General features: G+C 35.1%; 1 protein-coding gene across 2 annotated transcripts in view; it reads left to right on the top strand.

Moving 5' to 3' along the window:
* Window positions 1-18,633, top strand: part of LOC106874705 (RWD domain-containing protein 4) — a 57,095-nt gene extending 38,462 nt beyond the window's left edge. For both annotated transcript variants that reach the window (XM_014922533.2, XM_014922524.2), the window contains exons 5-8: window positions 8,935-9,044; window positions 11,003-11,048; window positions 12,805-12,927; window positions 18,358-18,633. In XM_014922533.2, the coding sequence (XP_014778019.1) occupies window positions 8,935-9,044; window positions 11,003-11,048; window positions 12,805-12,927; window positions 18,358-18,555 (477 nt within the window). In that variant the 3' untranslated portion in view covers window positions 18,556-18,633. The remainder of the gene's footprint in view (window positions 1-8,934; window positions 9,045-11,002; window positions 11,049-12,804; window positions 12,928-18,357) is intronic.
* Window positions 18,634-21,581: the final 2,948 nt, after the last annotated feature.

Raw genomic sequence — 21,581 nt, 5'->3', positions numbered from 1 at the left:
TCTCCTACACTGTCTTGCAACACGAAATACCTCGAGTCTTTGGTCCTCACGGCGCAGAACATTGGCAAATCTTTTCTTATCTGCTTCCCCTCTGGCTAAATAAACCTGTCGCCTAGCCTCCCTTCTGGCACATTGGTACAATTCCCTGCTACCACCGTTCTTCCAGTCCTTCTAAGCCTGTTTCTTTTGTCTAATAGCCCTGTCTACCTCCTTGTTCCACCACCACGTTACTCTGGGTCGAGAGGGGACTTTACCCCAGCCACAGATCTGGTCAGTGGCTCTCAGCAGGTTGTCCTGCAGAAATCTCCAATTGTCTTCCACGTTGTATGAAGCTATATCCCCTTCTATTTCGTCAAATGCTTCGAGTAGCATGTCTCTAAATCTACATCCAATTGCAGGGTCTTTAAGCTTCCACACCCTTCTCCTCCAAGCCAGTCTACTTCTGGGCACCCATTTTGCCTTGATCCCGAAGTTGCTAACTACTAATCTGTGTTGGGGTGTACATTCTTCGCCAAGGAAGGTTTTGGCATTTATAAATATCTGTTCCATAAAAGATGACTTCGTGCATTGTACAGCTTTCAAGCTATCATACCTTCCAAATTACAACCAAGCCTTTAGGTCCTTTGTTACAAGTATTTCTAACAACTTTGCAGAATCTGCTTTCTCTCCACTGCACAACATAAATATTTCTGTGAACAGAGAAAGCCTTGGTCTATGCTGCTCGTTTTGCATTGAACTAACTCCACACTGCTTTTACTTGTCAAACCTCCTTCAAGTCTATCTTGTTCCATCCTTTCAAACTCACCACGAAACACACATTCCAAGTTCAAAAGCACCTCTAGTCACTTCAAACCATCAGGCTTGATAATATTATTTTCATTACCCTGAAGGACTGCACCCAAGAGCTAGCCCCTATAGTCACTAAATTCTTCAAGCCCTTCCTTTCTACATAGATCTTCTTGGATCTTTTAAAATACGCTGTCATGTATCCATCCCATCTCCAAGGAAAGCAGTCTACCATAAAAGTTACTCCTTGTCACATTTGGAGCATTCCGGATGTGATCAGATTTATTTAAAATATAGAAACTGAAAGATCAAGTATAATGACAAATGAAAGGGTTTCCATTCACCCTTGAGAATTAAGTTAATGATTTAAATAGCAAAACTTGTGAATGTTGTTAATAGTGGAGCAACAAAAAAAAAACTTTTATCTGCATAACTGCAAAATTAATGGAGGTAACGCTGAAAAGTAGTGTTTTTCCCAGATTTGACTTTGTGAGATGAAGCAAATCACACCAAATATTTTATCTGAATAAATAATCGTGTATTTTGAACTACAAGACTGTGTAGCTGAACAGATTGGCAAAATAACAGAAAGCAAATTATTCTCTCTCCCTTTGATTTATAGTTGTTGTTTGGATGTAGCAGAAAACACTTAGCTATAAAGACCAGATCATAACCATTGTTCTGATTGGTTAGTTTTTAGGCACAAATTGTCTCCTAAATAATTGTGCCAAATTACATGGTTAACTAATCAGATGCACTAAAATGGATCACGTGTTTTCTTGGCGGAAAAATTTTCATCTCTCCTTGGAGCCTATCAATTTCTTTAAATAGAGCAGTTTTACTCAGCTCACCAGCCTAGCTTGTATTTACCTCATGAAGCTATAACTCCCTTATTTGTGATTCATCACCACAGACTTCGATGATATTGCTGCTACCAGCTCTTATTGCAACCAACCCCAACATCAACTTCCTAAAGCATTCTGGTGCAATGAACTCATTAAGTGAATATGACTTTTGGCATTCCCTCAGAAATCTTCATTAACTTACACAACATTAATGTCATTCCTCTTTCATGTTGAATTATACCGCAATTTTATGATCTCTTCATAGAACACCTTTAAAGTATATATTACCAGTTCTTTTGGATTTTGTCATGCTTGTTTATGTCTTCTTCAGACATGTATATTGTAACAAGTCACATCTTAAATTTCGCACCTCTCTTGTTCAATAAACATTGAGTTAATCTTGTAAGTCTATTTTCTCCTTTCCATCTTTAATATTTATATTAACGAGTTTTCAGCTCGTTATAAAAATTGGTGACTCGGTTACTACCGAGTTACAGCTGTATCCTGTGATGATGTGCTGCTTTGAGATCTTTCCCTGTGAGCAGCAGTGGTGGAATAGATGACCTGCAACCCAGCCACCTCAGAAATTTAATCTTGATACACTCTGCCAAGGCAGGAGCACATTTGCTTTAACAGACAGTCTTCTTTATGTGGACCTCTCCTGCCATACCCAAGATCTCTTCTCAGCCAAATTCATCATGCTAAAGAAGTAAAACAGAAACATCTATTCGATAGTGGTGGCTAATGTGCTTTGACAATTTGTAGTCAAGGTAACATGTAGATCAGTTAGGGATAACCCAAGGGAGGCACTAAGCCCTGTCCAGCTGGTGGTGGGGGCCAAGTGTGGATGTGAGGTTGCTACCCATGTGGCCAGACGCAACATACAGCATACACCTCCTGCTCTCCTGCTGAAGCTGAATATAAAAAATTGATTTGAACCGTAATATGCAGAACCACATTTTGGAGACATGTCTAAGATGTGCTCCCTCATTACGCCCATTTGCATATAACACATTAATGGCTGCTGACAACAGGATCACTTCTTTTAAAGGTATCCAGTAGGGCGACCTACTTGGTGTGCTCTTTTTTGCATTGGCTGTTGTTGCCTGATTAGTCCACTCACCCTTCAGTGTCTGGTACCTAATGATGCAACCCTGGATAACTTGGCTGAGTCTGTAGTTGGGAACCTTCAGCAGATCATCCCAGCCCTAAAGCTTCTTGGGTTTGAGATCAACCTGTTCATGTTGGAGGTGATAAATGTGTGCTACAGTGAAGCTGAATTCTGGATGCCGTACACAGCATCAACCCATCTTGGTGGGGGTTCAGCTGACACTCTGAATGACATAATTAGAAGTGGGTTTGAACATCTGGTTTCCCATCACAACTGTAGACAGTAGAGATGGTAAGCACCCCAATGGAATAACCCTTCCATACAAGGGAAACAGATGTACTTAGAACAATTAATTTAGATGCTAAAAAGATCATGTCTGAATATTGCATCAATGATAAAACTGAACCATTCATACCTGTCAGACCTCAGATAACACTAAAAGACCATAATGATAACTTCCAAACCAACCATGAAGTTAGGTAAATATGCCCCAGCAAGTCAGACTTAGGTAGATTAAGCAAAATAATTTTAGATAAATATATATCCATACTTAAGAAAATATCACTTGAACTACGGTTTAACACTCAGGAAGCTATTAGCTGGTTCACTAAAATTCCAAACAAGGACAAACATAAATTCTTATAAATAGACATCGACAATTATTATTACTCTATTAACTTCATTATATTAAATAGTGTCCTTATTTTAATAGAAATAGATTAATCTTAGCATGAATGGAATCAACGTTATCCTAACGACCCATAAATCCATAACCAATTTTGACAACAAATTCTGGACTCTAGAAAGGACACTCAGTTGCTTTGATATCACAATAGGCACCGCAGACTCCACCCAAGTGACTGACCTTGTTGGAGTCTATTTTCTGTTCGACCTGCATGATGAATTTCCTGAAATTGGGGGAGGATTGTATGAAGATGATGCACTTTTCATTATAAAAAATGCATCCAATAGAAAATTAGAACTACCTAAGAAAAGATTTTATAAATTTTTCAAAAGGCATGGTCTTTCTATCTCTATTGAGAGGGATAATAATTCAATTAACTTCTTAGACGTTAACTTCAATTTAACAACCGGATTGTATGAACCTTTCAGAAAACCTAATTCTAATTTAAGTTATATTAACTTCCTAAGTAACCATCCAATATTAATTAGAAATGCATTAGCCTCTAACATCTTTATATTCATTTCCTAGGTTTTGGTTGATTAAAGTTAAAAATACATGGGAAATAATTAGCCAAGCAAAATCTTACAGTAGAGGGAGAAAAAGATGCAAGCTATGCATCAAAAAAATTTACCAGATTATTACATCAAAATGTAAACCAATTAATAGCAAGCAGGAAAGAGGATTATGTTGTGTATATAATGTTAAACATACATACAATAGGTATAAAGATAATAAAATAATAGTAAAAGAAACTTAGGGATAAGACATATAAGAAACACAAGTAGAATATGTGATATTTAGGATATAAATTAGGAAATATAGATATATGTTAACATAATAGGAAATTGAATTATCCAATATTATAGTAACATAAAACATTACCAACATGATATCCAAATATTATAGTAACATAATACATTACCAACATGATAAAATATGATACCAACAGTAGTACAACAAAAGAAGTATTCCAAAATATAATTAAATATAGTACAGCAACAGTAAGATATATATAACCAGATTAATAATATCTATAAAAGATATATTAATATTATAATCAATAACACTTATAGGAGGAAAACTTAAGGGTGAAAGCTGGGGGACAGTACAAATAGTAGTAATAGAATATATAGAGTGTCAACAAAATATGTGATTGGTAGCAGCAAAAAATGAAGACCTTGACCACACTGGCGAAACAATGATTGAATAAAATAAACCAATAAGTGTGGAATAGTAACATGGCCTAGTTTCTTGGCAGCAGATTCTTCCCTTGACCAGTAGGGTCAAAAAGTCAATTTTGAACTTTTTAGAACAACATCCAACACGCAGTTAAGCAAAAGAACTAAAAGCTTACCAATCGGTTGGAATATATTCTCCTTCTGAGAGAAGCGAAGAAAAAAAATAGCAGCCCAGAAGAGGCCATTGTTTTATAACATCATAATGCACTTTAAAGGTGCAAATATGGACAATAACAATTGGCTGAAACGTAATGTAGTCAAAAAAATAAGAACTTATTGACTTCACTATGATTAAAAAACGATTATTCTATGTATATCCTCTGTTTACTTTAAACTATTAATTATTTCTCCTATATCAGAAAAAATAAAATCTCCATAGAGACAACTGGACTTTCATAAGTGAAAAGTACTAAAATGATAAAATAAACCAACCAAGAACATTAGTAAATAAACACATGAATAATATCCAGAATCATCACTCGATAATAGCACAAAACTGATGCCCGCTTGGATAACATATCCCTAAAAAAGAAAAAAAAATTTTTTTATGAAGAAAAAGTTTTTTTCCTGAATAAAGATATATATATACAGGGTGTGGTGAATAAACTGTCATCTAAATTATGCAAAAGTGAAAATAACACTGACATCTCATTTTAACAGATATATTTACCAAAATTACATAAAAATATCTTGAAATATTAAAGAGTAAATTTATTCAATAAAATTGCCATTGGCTTCAACTATGGCCTCTAGGCAACTTCGAAATCTCCTGAAACTCTTCTGGACAATTTCCTTGTTTAAGCTGGTGAATGATGCCATAATCCTTGCCTTCAGTTCATATTTGGGGTTACAAGGAGTTTTGTTGATTTCTTACTCAACTGTGTCCCACATATAATAATCAATGGGGTTGCAGTGTGACCAGATGTTAGGGGTGATGTGGTCGCAGAAATTGTCTTACAACCATGACTGGGTTCTCCTGCTTGTGTGGCATGGTGCAGAGTTCTGTTGCCAGACACAGGGTCTTCCAACAGTCACCCTCTAGACCCAGGGCACTTGATGTAGGCCTCTATGTTGAGTCTGAGGCTGTGTGCCAAGATGATGTTGACTGGTTGTTTGATTTTTATCATTCTCGGTCCTCGAATTGACATCCAAACACTCTGAAATGTTAGTATTGGAGCTTCTGGCATGAATGCCAGCAGTACACAAATGTCTGGCAGAGTGAATTGCATCATGGTGCTGTTTTTCTCACATATTTTGGTCTATTTATTTTAGACTTTACATTTTCACTTCCATTAATTAATTTATTTATTTGGTATCTTTTATCATTTGTATCTCTTAGTATTTCCATGTTATTCATTGCCAACAGAATTCTAAAAATAGAATATGAGTATAGAACAATGAGAAACTGTAGGTGATCCAGCAGTGCTCTTAAACCCACTCATTTGAAGACATGTATGTGCACAGTTATTGTTGAATCATTAATACAAGAATGGGTGTAATATGTGAAGCACCCAGCAATTACCAGCTGAAACTAATGCACAGAAACAATTGAAGTGATTTGGTTTAAACCATTTTATCATTTCTCATATTCTAACCACCTCCAATTTCTCTGGAGGGCATGTCCCAACACATCTTTGCCACCATCTCACTAACTATTGCCCTCTTTATCTTACTTTCTGTCTTACCCGTTCTCTTTATCTTACTTTTTAACCCATGCTGGGGTATTTATGTATCTACTCTACAAGAGGACACCTACCCCTGTCCCTCTATACCTCTAATCTCTCATCAACTGGCACAAAGCCACTACCCCTTGCAACTACTCCCTCCTCCCAGCTAAGGAGGGAGTAGTGGCAAATTACTTGGTGACCCTGTTGGTGCTGCTCCCATGTAAAAAGCATTGGTGCTGGTGCCATGTTAAAAGCATCCAATGCACTCTGTAAAGTGGTTGCCATTAGGAAGGGCAACCACCTGTAGAATCCATGCCAAAACAGACATTGTAGCCTGGTGCAGCTCCTGTCAAACCAGCCAACTCAATGGGCACTAAGTGATGATGATGGTGTCGCCACAACCTTTATTGGTTTTGGACAAGTCGAGGGTATTCATTCATGATATGGGCAGTGGTTTCATCAACTCTATTACCAATTCAGTACAGTGGAGACACTTGCTAATTCCTAAAGTTGACCCTCCAACTTGTGGCCAAAGCTTGGTCTTGCACTGCCAGTATTGTGATCTGAGTCTCTTTTTTTCAGTGTTCTCTTCTTCAAGCAGCCCCACCTATGTTTTCCAGCAACTCAGTTATGGCTACATGGAATTGAATGCATAGTCCCTTCTTGACTAGTGCTTTTTCATGTCCTTCTTGTACTTCTTGTTTTGTTCTTTTCTCTTTTCTTGATTTTAATCTGCCCTCATCTCTATCTGTCCTTCACAAAGTTTCCTCAATTTGGTAAAGATATCTCACCAAGTTCCCAAGTTTGATATGCATGCAGTCTTCCACAGTTATCAGTTCCCTTCTTCCATTTGACTTCTTCATGTGTAAGTGTTCAGTGTCTTCACGTGTATGATGGATTCTATGCATTGTTAGAAATTTTCTTGTCTTCCTGTCCAACTCCTTCAGTTCATCTGCTGTCCACTTAAGAATTCCAGTGCCATACTGAACAACTGTGCACAAGTTTATTGCCAAAATTACATTTCTCACATTCATCTTAGAATTCAATATTTTTCTCAGTTTCCACGGATACTCTTTTGTCTTTCCTTTCTTATCATCCTGCCACTCAACAATTGTTTGCAAGCTAAATATAATCCCAATCTCCAATCTTACTGTTTAAGCAACTACTCTGCTAATGTCACTTAGGCAAGTGATTAACTTTTATTGGAGTTGATTCAGTTGTCAGCACTCTTCACTTACAATTTTTTTTTTCTATGAGCAGGCACAATCATTAGCAATCCTGACAAAATGTTTAATAGCATATCTTCATACTTTACATTTTGGGTTCAAATTTCACCAAGGTTTACTTTGTCTTTCATCCCTTCAGGTTTGATAAAATAAATATCCAGGGAACAATGTAATTAACTAGCCTCTCTCTCACCTTTGTCAGCATAACTAAACTAGTGTCCATAATTATCCAATATCATTCAGTATGCATAAATATTTCAACAAACTATTTCAGCTGCATATCACAATTACTTTAAACCAATAGAAGTATCAGTCAAAGTACTGGGATAAAGGAATAGAATATCAAAAGCAAAAAGTGCTCATAAGAATGAGCAAGAAGAAATTTAAAAAAGTAGGAGTAAAAATAAACTACTGAAAATGGGAAGAAAAAAAATCTCTTACAAAGTGAATTGTAATTCAAGCTACCCATGCCAGCATGGAAGGAGTGACATATAGTGATGACAATGACAACAAAAATTTCTAAGTAATAAACCAGTCATGGACAACCTGCAGCCTGCTGGACTTTCTAAATGGCCTTGATATTTTTTAGTAGTGTTGCCTACTTGATGATGAGGTGTGTCTCATGTAGTTCACTTCTCAAAAAAGATATCCACACCTTTAATAGACTGAGTGTTAAGCATTTGTCATATTTGATCAGATAGTGCTTTCTTTATGCTTAAAAAAAACATCATCATCATCATCATCATCATCATCATCATCGTTTAACGTCCGCTTTCCATGCTAGCATGGGTTGGACGATTTGACTGAGGACTGGTGAAACCTGATGGCAACACCAGGCTCCAGTCTAATTTGGCAGAGTTTCTACAGCTGGATGCCCTTCCTAACGCCAACCACTCAGAGAGTGTAGTGGGTGCTTTTACGTGTCACCCGCACGAAAACGGCCACGCTCGAAATGGTGTCTTTTATGTGCCACCCGCACAAGCCAGTCCAGGGGCACTGGCAACGATCTCGCTTGAAAATCCTACGGGAGCCAGTCAGGCGGTACTGGCAACGGCCACGCTCAAAATGGTGCATCTCATGTGCCACCCGCACAAGAACCAGTCCAGGGGCACTGGCAACGATCTTACTTGGCTTGCCGGGTCTTCTCACGCACAGCACATATATTTAAATATTATAATAAGTAACTATAGTTTAGATAATTTTATAAATTTTTGTCTAGAGTTGAATTGAAGCAAGTAAAAATCTCCTTTGACATGGTAGTTTCTCTTTGTAAAGATATAATTCTGTAATCAAAATTAAGTTAAGCAACTTAAGCTCTTAGCCAATTTATTTCAAACAGTATCTCTTTATCTCTTTTTCTTTTTTTCTTGCTTTAGTGTGGTGAAGATGGATCATCTCAGTCCTTATTGATTGAAATCAGTTGGGGAGAAAAATACCCTGATGAAGTTCCCTGTATTAATTTGGATGCTTTTTATAATAATCATTTGTAAGTAACTAAGAATTTTTTGCATACTCTTGTGACCAAAGAAAACATATAATTTCATACACATGTAATCTTAGATCACTACATTTGAGTATCAATATACAGATGAAATTTTCATTTTTGTATATTTTTTCATATTCTAAGATAAAGTGCTTTTCTGAAAATTGCCTACCATTTGTGTAACTAATGGTTCTTTGAAAAATAGTTTGTTATATATCCTCATATTTACTAAAGATGTTTAAATAACAAAATGGCAGAAGCAGTCGAGAATTATACCTAATTACATTCTTCTGCTTTCTGAGTTCAAATCCTGCTAGAGTTGGCTTTACTTTTATTCCATCTGCAGTCAATTGAATCAACTATATTCCTCTTTAACAAATTGACCTTGAGCTTAAATAAAAGAAGTAAAAAACCATTTGTTTATCATAGAATAAGAGTCATTTGCTAAATAACAAAGATTTCTTCATAGATTTTAAATATTAGGTCTTTATATGGGTATGTTCTGCAGAATATTTAAAATATTATATTGATGTTCAGTTTAGCAGACAGTATGTAAATCAATCTTTTCAAGTTACTTAGCATTTGCAAATTACTGTGTAAGTAATTAGTTCTGTGTACCCTATATTTAGAATACAAAACTTACAGTTATGTATCAGTTTGATGTTCTGTGCAGCTAAAGATCAGCTATATATGAATGTAGACTTCTTCATGTAGTGTATGTATATATTTTAATGCTAAAATTATCTACATGAAACTGTTGTCATTTAGACATAACAAAAAAAAAATGTCAACAATTACCAATTTTTGCCATTAAGTATAAAACTTAATTTAATGTACATCATTATTATGTATGATTATAAAATCTACATGAGCTGGCAGAGTCATCAGCACACTGTCATTAGCAGCATTTCTTCCATCTTTACATTCTGAGTTCAAATTCTGCCAAGGTTAATAACTTGTCTTTCATTCTTTCAAGGTCGATAAAATAAGTACCAGTTGATCACTGGCATCAATGTAATCAACATACCCCCTCCCCTAAAATTACCACCTTGTGCCAAAATTTGAAACCAATATTTAAGTTTTAAAGGTGGTGCTCCAGTATGGCCCCAGCCTCTGGCTGAAACCAATATAAGAATATGATTATGCAGATCATTAGAGGTTAAAAAACATTAATCTGATTTTTCGCTGCACTGAATAGCTTATTCTTTTTGTTAACTAATTTTTTCTGTTCCTCATGCAGAATAAATTTGAAGAAAAGTATTAAATTTGATTAAAGAATAATGATTGGGGTTAATGTTCTTTATTAAAATACACACCTCATTTTAAAGCTTGTTCAATGTTTGCTTCTTAGCTATAGAAGCATTTCTATTTAAAATACTTTGTAAATGAAATTCTTGATATTATTGAATGATCTTCCAAGAAAATAAATACTAGAAATCTGTTTAAATTATGTAGAAAATTGTTTTGAAATACATCAAAAGTTGTTTCAAACTGTAGCTTTATGTAAAATAACACAAGAAAATTTTTGCATTTCAACCAGAGCTAAAAACACTCTAATTAAACACTACATTTTTTTTTTTTTTGTTATTATAACACCACCTAAAATGTATTTCCACAAAACATTTCATCTACTAGAATTTAGATTAATCTTTCTAATGTTTATCCATTACAATTTATGGATGCAAGTCTTCCTTAAGAAAATAATAATTCATATAAATCTAATTGTGAAAGAGCATGTATTTCATATGCTAGAAAACATTTGCAAAAGTAGTGAAATTTAATTGATATAATTGCTTTTCTCTGGCTAAAATTCTTTTCAAATACTGTTGTATACCTGTGTTAAGATTCTTATTAATTACTTCTAATTTGTATATGGAATAGATAACTTTTCTATGTATTATCATTATTCAATAAACTATATAAGTTGGTTATGTCTTTTCTCACATTACTTTCTACTTCAGAGAGAAACAGTGCAAAGATTTCCTATTTCAACAAATTAACGAGAAAGTAAGTTCTACAAATTTTTTGTATTTCATATTTATAAGTTGACAGCAAACTATACTTTTCATTTCACATAGTTTCTGATATGGATTTACAAATCAAATGGGAGAATAAAAATTGTTAGCTTAAGGGGTTGAATATCTGATGAATCTACAACACCTATTGTCTTGATGAGTCACATGATTAGCAATAGAAAAGATAGAAATTATAAAATTTACTGTTTTGGCTTTAAAATGTAGAAATGAGCCAAACAAGAACAACATTCATTTGATTCTCTTTTGCTTTCTTTCATTTGTCCAGGGTGCCATCACTAGGGAACTCTCCAGCTCTTTTTATGTTATATAAACAACAACTTAATTATTGCAAACCATCCTAGCAATCTAGCTTCCATTTCTTGCATCCATTGCATTATTTACACACTATCAAGTTACTATCTAATTCTCTAATGAAGTCAAATATTTTTAAGGATGACTGTTTCTGAGTTAAGTATTTAATGTGGACTATAATGAACTTTTTAGTGATAAATCAGAAAATATTAAGTGAATGACAGTTTAATTTTTTGTATTATCAACTGCTCTGCTTGTAAGATGCAAAACAAATTATATTTTAGAAAACGTTTTACTTATAGCTGGGATTTGATGTGGCTAAACATTTTTACATTAATGTTGCATTTAATAATGTGTCCCTGCTTCTATATACAGGGTTGGTCAAAAGTCATCTGACAGTAAATCAAAACCATTTAATTCCAAGATTAAAGCAAAAAATTATTTTATATGAGACTGCAAAACAAACAAAAAAAAAATACCAATGTTACTAAAATATAGTTCTGAGTTTGGAAAGATAACTTGTATAATTCCTGTGCCTCAATAAACAAATGTTGACTCATGTTTCTCTATTTACTTTGATGTTGATATGAGTGCCGTCTTTGATTCACTGCTTATTAATCTACCTTCTGCCATTAATTGTCAGAAGATAGTGTTAAAAAGATATCCTAGAGGAGGCTCACCACAATATTACAGGAGACAAGCTATTTAGTAAAATAATCCCAATAATTGGTGCTTTATCCCATCACTTTCTGGAAGTTGCTTCTAATTCTACAACCTCCTCTTAAAATTGTTGATGCAGCTGCCTCTTCTTATGTCTTACCCAAGAACTGCATCTCTCTGGAACTTTCTTCTTATCATCTTTACCTCTCAGTTATAAGGGTTTGAAAATGCTATAGCTTTTGGCCAAAGATTTCCCCACCAAATATCACTAGTACCATTCCTGCAATATTATTTGAATTTGTGATACACTGATTTTCTAAAAGTTGATGTACACAGTTTTTATCAAATATATATCATCAAATTTTTCTTGTGTCAGTTTCATATTCATGTTGAAATGCTCAAATCTCAACATTTTTTAGGATGTCATGTTTGACTAAACATTTTCTTTCGTCTCTTTTGACACATGCTACTGCTTACCAAGCCAGTGTTATCTTCAACATTAAACAAACTAACAAAAGAATTGGTAACACTGGAAGGCTTTCCTGAGTGTTTAGTGTCAGGATTCATTCAAATGTGACTCTTTTATTTCAAGTTACAGATTTAAAAACTTACCTGTAAAATTGTTTGTAAACAATTAACAAATTTCTAAATAATTAATCATATTTAGTTATTTTAAGTTGGTTTTTTTTAAATCTTGATTTATGTGTAAGAAAATAGTTTAGTAAACATAGTTAAAATTCAGTAAATGTAAGTGGTTACCTAATTTTTTTCTTCAGGCAGATGAAATGTTAGGGTGTGCAATGACTTATACACTTTTTGAATGGGTTAAGGAGAATATTGGCATGTTGATGGTTTATCAACCAAGTACTGTTCTTGTGCCTGTTACTGCTGAACCTGAGGTAAATGTACTATTGTTTTTATTTTTAGTAATTTTTTCATTCTGTAATAAAGACCAGTCAGTTATGGCATTAACTTTTGTCTTAACAGTTTGGTTTTGTTTTAACCATATTAAAGTGAAATTAAATACATCTGTAAAGTTAATTATAAACAGCCATTTGTCTTTATGTATCTACCATCTTTTTACAACAATCATCATCATCTTCATTTAAATCCATCTTCCATGCTGGCATGGGTTGTATGATTTGACAGAAGCTGGCAAACCAGAGAGTTGTACCAGGCTCCAATGTTTGCTTTGGCATGGTTTCTATGGCTGGATTCCCTTCCTAACGCCAGTTACTTTAGAAACTGTACTGGGTACTTTTTATGTGGCATCAGACCAGAGAATATGAAAGTGTAAGGATTTTGTCTATTTATTTATTTCCACTGTCCACCTGCAATTGATTAAATTGACTAGGAACACTGTACGCAATGAATATCCAATACCAAACAATCTTAATCTCCATATTTAAGCTGCATTAATTAAACTTTGGCAAGATTACCTTTACCTATTCTGAGTTACTTGAAAGGTGATGTTCCCTTTCCTCTCTTCTATTTGTTAATGCTTTTGTTTACCAAAGCGTTGTTTCACTTTCAGGATGCTTATTTACCTGTAAGAAATATCTTCTTTATTCAACCTTTAGGTTAAATAACTAATTCCTCACATCAAACTTTAAGGAAAAATTTAAGAACGGATAACGCAGTCTCTAAACCAGAAACATAACAATATTTATTCATGGAGGAAAATAGGCATGGTTGCTGAGACGCCGGAATGTTGTTGTGAGCTGTCCCCAGAGTTGGAATGTTGGAGAGACAGCTTGATACGACCATGCTCATGTGAGAGAGCTCTGTTGGACCTGTGTTACCTCTTCGCCGGCCGGCGAGAAAAGAGAATGAAAAGAGCGGGAACGTTTAGATGTTGAATTCCACGTATGCGCATGAGACTCTTCCCGTGTTCCTTCCGGAACTATTCCCTGCGCATGCGTGGATGAAAACGCAGTAATGGTGACTGTATTTTGGCGCCAAATGACGTCACTACATACCTATCCATTATGATATTTCAACTGTTGTCCATTATTTCAAATATGTTTTAGCATTGTTGTTCTAGCCTTTTTGAAACAATCACATATGATTCGTCCCAAAGAATCAACCTTTAAATAAGAGTTTTGCTTCCGCTAGTGAAAGTTATAGGTATCTTTCAGAAAGCTCCATACCAATTTCACATTATGTGACATTTGCTGTTACTTTATGCGCAGGCTATGTAGGAAGACAGAATAAAGAGGCTTTTGTTAGCCTGTAATAGAATCGGTAATCACTTAGTACACTAAAACCCATTTTCCTTTTCCAGATAATACAGGCATACCACCTAAAAAGAGAGCATGCATTGGTAGAAAGCCTTCTACAGTGGCAAGGCAGCAGTGCTGGCAGGCCAAGAAAACTGAGGACCAGAGGTCCTGTAGACCAGGGGTTTTCAAACTTTTTGACTTGCAGACCCCTTTATATTTCAGGCTTTACCTTAGAGACCCCCTTATAAATGCTTATGAAATTTATACATAAATATTTGCTTAAAATAACATATATTTTTACATTTATTTATTTAACAGTATTTAACAAATAGGTTTATTGTCAATTAAAAGATTTCGATTAAAAAACATATAAAATCAAATTGCCCATAAAAAGTATTTGCTGTCCACGGACCCCCTGTCTTGTCCTTGCGGACCACAGTTTGAAAACCCCCTGCTGTAGACTGTTGAAAAGTGCTGCAGCTACTCCAGAGCAGTGTGAAACTTATTGAGTGTATGCTGCTGTCGTAAGGGCTGTAGAAACCCTATATGCCATCGGACATGCAACGCTGCATCCACTTCATGAGGGCCAAAGAAGCCCCAGAAAAGAATGCTATCTATCAAGCACACAATGCTACTTCCACTTCTGCCATGAGGTTGGCAGATGACGATAACCATTGGAAGCCATTAAGTAGTCGATGGGCATCAAAGGTGCTTGATTACGATCCTGCTGAGGATTATGCCATTCATCAAGAAATTGTTACAGGGGATATGTCTGTAATATGTCCATTTTGCTAGGCCCTCAAGTGGGTTGGAGAATCCAGTCACCTATGCTGCTCAAATGGAAATGTTTGCTTTCCTCACCTGCAAAACACTCCTCAACCTTTGCTTTCTTTACTCCTTAGTCAACACCCTGATTTGCAGCAATTTATACAGAAAATTCGCACTTATAACTCTGCCTTCCAGATGACAAGGTTCAGTCACAAACCCATTCACGAAGACTCCTAAAAGCCAACATTCAAAACTCAGGGCCAAACCTATCATCGGATAGGCTCAATACTTCCTGTCAACAATGCTGAACACCGATTCTTTCAAATTTAGTTCATGGGAAATACCACTGAGCAAACAGCTTGCCAAGCTCAGGTGGCACCTGGAACAAGGTGAAGGAAATACCACTAAAGCAACTTAACCCATCCAAAGGATGGGTGCGTTTACTAGTGTGTATATATATATATATAATGTATGTATGTAAATGGAGTAAAACACATATGTTAACTGCATACTTTTATTTCCAACATATGTTTCGAAGATTACAAATGGTTCCTTCCAAAAGAATAGGTGATGTTGATAAAGATGTAATCTTCTCTTCAGGGAAATACCTAGGAACTAGCTTAACCGTAAGACATTTTAATCGAATGTGATAACTGTAGCTAGAGAAGATTGCTATGTAACTTATTTGAAAAAACCGTTGGAGGTTGCAACGCTATGAAACAGTACGTTGGACAAGGAGGGGAGAAAAGAAGGAGAAAAGGAATTTAGAATTAGGAGTTTATAAGATGATTTAAACCCGATAAAAATGGGAGAATTGTGTTTTATGTATAATGGTACCGCAAAGGGGAGTTAAACTTGTATTTATACAAGCAGTGTTGACATAAATGTATATAATCATATATATATATATATATACACCCATACATACACATACACAACTCTATACATATACATAAATGTGTACACACATGCATACACATATACACACACACACATATGTATACACATGGACACATACATGCATATATATACACACATTTGTACGTATATACACACGGTAGCCATGTGGTGATTGATATTAAAGCAGTGCTATATGTATAGGAAAATGATGCTTATATTAATTAGTAAGATATTAAATAATTGACAATTAATAAAGGTAATTGGTGGTCTATTAATCTACAGAGATAGATTATGTTAAGTTAGATGGAAATGAAAGGGACAAGAAGAAGGGGTTAAAGGAGTAAAAATTACTTGTAAAGACTAAGTTAATATTATTACCAAAGTTTACTTCAGTAATCACGTTCTATATCTGTTGGTGCAAGGGTTTACCAAGAGATAAAATAGAATGTTATATTGTACAGTAATTTATACATCATAGAGCAGAGAGAAGAGAATATTTATATGTTTTGGATTCATCTTACGATGAATGTAAACAAGTGAACTAGGATTGTTTTCAGAATCTTAGGTGTGTCTAAGAAAGTTTAAGAGGACAAATGGAATTCGTAGACGTAGAATAATGCCACTAATATAACTTGGAACAGGATGAATAACTACTGTTTTTGCTGAATAAAGTCAAAGTAATAAATGAATGATATGGATGTATGAAAGAGCTATGAAATCAAATGAATAAGGTTAATTGAGCATCGATGGAAGTAATGTTTATGTTTAGTTGAACTGAAAGTAATGTTTTAGTATATGTTTATAGATGTTATTGGTGTTCTAATTTGGGTTCAAAAATTAAGAGTGTTTAGATAACATACATCAAGCGAGATAAGTCTACCATATCTTTTTACATATAAAGGTATAATTAACATGTGTCTCTTGAATTATTTGAGGAACTAATATGTTACAAGTTGAGTTGTCAACGTTATATAAATAAGTATTTTTTACCTGAAGGAAAAAAATACGTGTTGCTGCCAGTGTTTACATCTGTATGAGTTTTCGATGAACGTGTTCACCAGTTTATTCTTCGAGAATAAAATGAAGAACAGTTCCGTATTGCATAATGGGCAGAATTTCTTACCTTTGTCATATGGTATAGATGTGGATAGAATTAGCCAGTCTAATTTAAATTAATTGCTGACCTTGTGCCAAAAATAAAATGAATTATCATTAACAGTATTATTTTACTGGTGTTAGCATTTTTATAATCAAAAAATGGTTTCATTCATATAATAGAAACATTTCTGAAAATGTTTTTCTGTGAACTGAGATACAAAATAATTTATGAATTTGCCTGCATTTAAAATTGTCATAAAGTGTTCTTTTTCTCTTGCTGAATCTGGAGGAAAGCAGTACTCATGACCTTTGCAGGCCCTCCAAGACCAATGAGTTTGACAATGTTAATGTTCTGTTCAAACTGTTGAAGTTTAACCCCTGTGGGGAAGAAGTTCCAGGAGGTTCTGGGGAAGAAATGGTTGGATATTGGGGTTAGTGTAGAGAAAGTGGCAGTTGGATGCACCAAGGGTATTAAGAAGTGAAGTGATGAGTGGATTTTGGATGTTTTGAGGTGGAGGTACAAGACCAACCAGTTCCAGTAGAAAAGACTCCAGTGGGAGGAGACAGCATACCTGTGAACCAGAGGTTGAAGTGTGTATACTAGTGATGGAATACTAATGAACCAAGTGGTCCTTAACATATGATGTCTGTGCATTTGTTGAAGAAAACACTCTTGATAAAGCTGTTTTATAAATGCACTTCATTGGTTAGAAAACAAGAAAAAAAATTAACTAAAACTTTTGTTTTTTTATAAGAAAAAATTATTTTCATCTTTTTTGAGCCTGCTACTTTAATCTGTTTCACTTCAACAATTTTATTTCTAATCAGTTTAATAGTAGGAGAATAATTAAAATTGCTGAGATCAGATCACAGGCTGCTGAGCCTCAGTGAGGAAATGATAAAACGCTAAGTCAATGACATACTGTATGATTTCCTGCTCATGTCATTATAGAAAATAAGAGAAATATCTTTCAGAGATTATACTTGAAGGTCAAAAGAAGACTTGAAAAGTAAATAAAAAGATTTTTAAAAAAGTATGATTCATGTGAAAGACTGATCTCAATATTGCTAGTGGATGGTTATCAACTTTTTATGCTTAAATATACCCAGATTTTACTAACAACTTTTATTCTGCTAGTAGTGATGCAATATCCAAGTTATTCAAGGGGCAGAAATTTAGAATAAGTATATAAGATGTAAAATGTCAATAACCTAACAATACCATTATTAAATTTTAAACATTGATTGTTAAGTGTACAGAATTGCTAAACATTTAAATTTTCGAAGTCTGGCTCAGTAAGTAGTTTTTCATCTTTTTGTTTTTTTCCTTTTTCCTTCAAGGTTGAGAACATAAAAGAGGACAGTCCTAAACAAGAAAAACAGTGTGAAGTAAAGAAAAAAAAAGAACAACTAACCAAAAATCAAAAGAAAAAATTATTTGATAGAGTTGGAAATCAAGGTGAAATTGTTCGTGGTTCCAACTGGGTTGATGTTATCAAGCATCTGAGTCAAACTGGAAATAAGCTGCATACAAATTAATTTCTTTGCCTTATCATTATAAAAAAATGTGTATATTTTAAAAAAGCTGCAATAAAGTTGACACATTTGTTTAAAAAATTCATTGTTTCAGTGTTTTCCAGAAAATACTTTTGAAAATATTAACAGGAGAGTGTTAGTCTAAAGCGATCAATATAGTTTGGCATTATACTCATACAATATTTATTTTATATGATGTTTCTTTTCTTATGCTTGCAGGATTTGACTTGTTACCAACATGCTATCTTTCTGTATATCATTTTTGAGTCTTAAGGATTGTGGTCAGACTTGGTATATGTAGAGATGAGGTGAACTAGGAGGAAAGGGCTGTGATGTCAATGGTCAAGGGGTCCCACCAAAGCAGGAAGAGCGAGATAAGGCATGAGGGAAGCAAGACCAGGGTTGTCTTTTTTTATTGGCCTGGGGCAGTTGTGATGAGCAGAACGTATTTCATTCCCTGCATTTACAGATCCTTTAGGTCAGTTATGACATGCTTATCACTCAGTATACCTTATCCATTTACATTAGTGCCCCATCTTACCTATTTGAAAGGAAGTTACCAGAAATTATTAGGCTTGTAGTTTAAAGAAATGTGAACATTTAAACTGTCTATTGTTCAAGAGAGAAATGCCTTATTGTGATGCTTTTTTTTTTATTTGCCTTGGATATATAGTATCCATGTCTTGAAGGTTTTGACTAAAACTGTTTTGTCATCTTTGCAGAATATTTTAGAGGTGCTGGCCTGATATGAAATGTTGGAGTAATATACAAACAAAGCATATTTGTAAGGTGGTAACAGCATAGAAATTTGCCATGAAGATGAGATCATTGTCACTCATCTTGGAGGTAGCCTGCAGAAGAATATCATAAAAGTGGTCCTTCTGTTCATTTGGTAGGCCTGCTTGTGGGGCGTAGGCAGATATAGTTGTCACTATACTATTCTGCAAGACTAGCCTGAGCTTAAGTACTCTATCACAGACTCTAACTAACTCTATGAACTTATCCACTCATTTCTCAGCAAGGAGTATACCCACACAACCTACTCCATCCCTGTTACCTTCCCAGAAGATTTTACATATAACTATATATATATATGTATGTATATACATATGTACATATATATATATATATATATATATATATATATATATATATACACACACACACACATATATATACATACATAAACATGTATTTGAAATGATGATAATTATATATGTATGTATACATGCACATATGTGTGTGCGCACGCACGCACGCACACACACACACACGATAGGCTTCTTTCAGTTTCCATTGACTAAATCTGCTCACAAAGTTATAGTCTTGGGTTGTAGTAGAAGACTTTCCCAGGCCTATTCATGTGCCTGTATATTTGTGTGTGTGTGTATCATCATCATCATTTAATAACCATTTTCCATGCTGGCATGAACCCATGCCAGCAGTTTCACCAGAGCTGACAAGCATGAAAGCTACACTAAGTTCCAGTCTGATTTGGCTTTGCTTCTAGGGCTGGATACTCTTCCTAATGCCAATCACTTAATAGGATGTCCTGAGTGCTTTTTGTGTGACACCAGCATGGGATGCATTTATGCAGTGCCAACATGGATGCTATTTTGTGGTGCTGGCATGGGAGCTGTTTACATGGCATCAGCACAAGCCAATCTTCTTCAGGAACATTAATAATTCTGCTGTGGAAGATGGGTCTTCTTCTGAACAACACGGTACTAGATATGTTGGTCTTTTGTCATTTCCTCCATAAGGCTCAGTGTTGGTCCTTTGTCATTTCTTCCATAAGGCTCAGTGTCTTTCAGTATTTTGTCCCATCTCTTCCTGGGTTTCTCACTTCCATGAGTTCCACCCACTTTGAGTATCAGCACTTTTTTAGGAGCTGTTTACACGCACTTGAACATTTACATTGCACATCCAAGAGAGCATACTAGCCTCATTCACTACCATGTAGAACCACTGTTCACATACATGACGCATACAGTCTTCCTTTAACTCAGAGAAAAGTCTTTTGTAGCCAACAGAGGTAACAGCTCTCTGAATTTTCTCCATCTTATTCTAGCTATCACTCCCCGTACATCCTCTCCCACTACTAATTTGGTCAAATAGGTAGCAGAAATTATCTACTGTCTCCAATGAGCCACCAGGGCATTTGAGGGAATCAATTTCCCAAGTATCTATAGTTTTTATGAATCCTGTGCATCTTTCAGATATGAACACTACTTTCTCTGATAACCTTCCTATTCCACTGCACCTCTTGTGTGACCATAGCTTACACTGGGTACACCATATGGAGTTCCTGCCTACATCCTTCCTACAAATCAAGCAGAGCCACCTACTTGAAGTGGCTTACTAAGACTTTAGTCTTCACTAAGTTAACCTTAAGGCCCTTAGATTCTAGGTTTTGTTTCCACACTTGGAATTTCTTATCTAGCTCTGATATGGAATTTGTTATGAGGGCAAAATCATCAGCATATAGTTCCCAGGAGCTGCTGGTCTTGAATTCCTCTGGAGGACAATGGTGTAAAGTAGGGGACTGAGGACTGAGCTTTGATGAACACCTACCTGTACACCAAATTCTTTACTGTACTTGTGGTTAACTCACCTTACTGACAGCATCTCTACACATGGCCTGTACAGCTTTCACAAGCCAGTTATCTATCCCTAGCCTCTTTGGAGCATACCATATCACACAGTGGGGGGACTCTATCAAAGGCTTCCTCTAAATCAACAAATGCCAAGTATAATGGTTTATTTTTAGCTAAGTACTTCTCTTGCAGCTGCCTGACTATGAAAATAGCATCAATAGTGCTTTTCCCCAGGACAAAGCCAAACTGGATTTCATATAACCTAATTCTGTTCCTAATTCATTGAGCTATAACTCTCTCAGTAATTTTTATCACCTGGTCCAGTAATTTGATAATTCCTTCTAGCTGAGACATCTCCCTTATTCTTGTAGCAGTTAACTATAATGCTGCTACACCAATCACTGGAGATTATGCTTTCCTGAATAACCTGAT

This window comes from Octopus bimaculoides, chromosome 16, assembly GCF_001194135.2.
Source record: "Octopus bimaculoides isolate UCB-OBI-ISO-001 chromosome 16, ASM119413v2, whole genome shotgun sequence".
Taxonomy (NCBI): domain Eukaryota; kingdom Metazoa; phylum Mollusca; class Cephalopoda; order Octopoda; family Octopodidae; genus Octopus; species Octopus bimaculoides.
The sequence above is the reverse complement of the archived record's forward strand: the minus strand, read 5'-3'. Positions and strand labels throughout refer to the sequence as shown.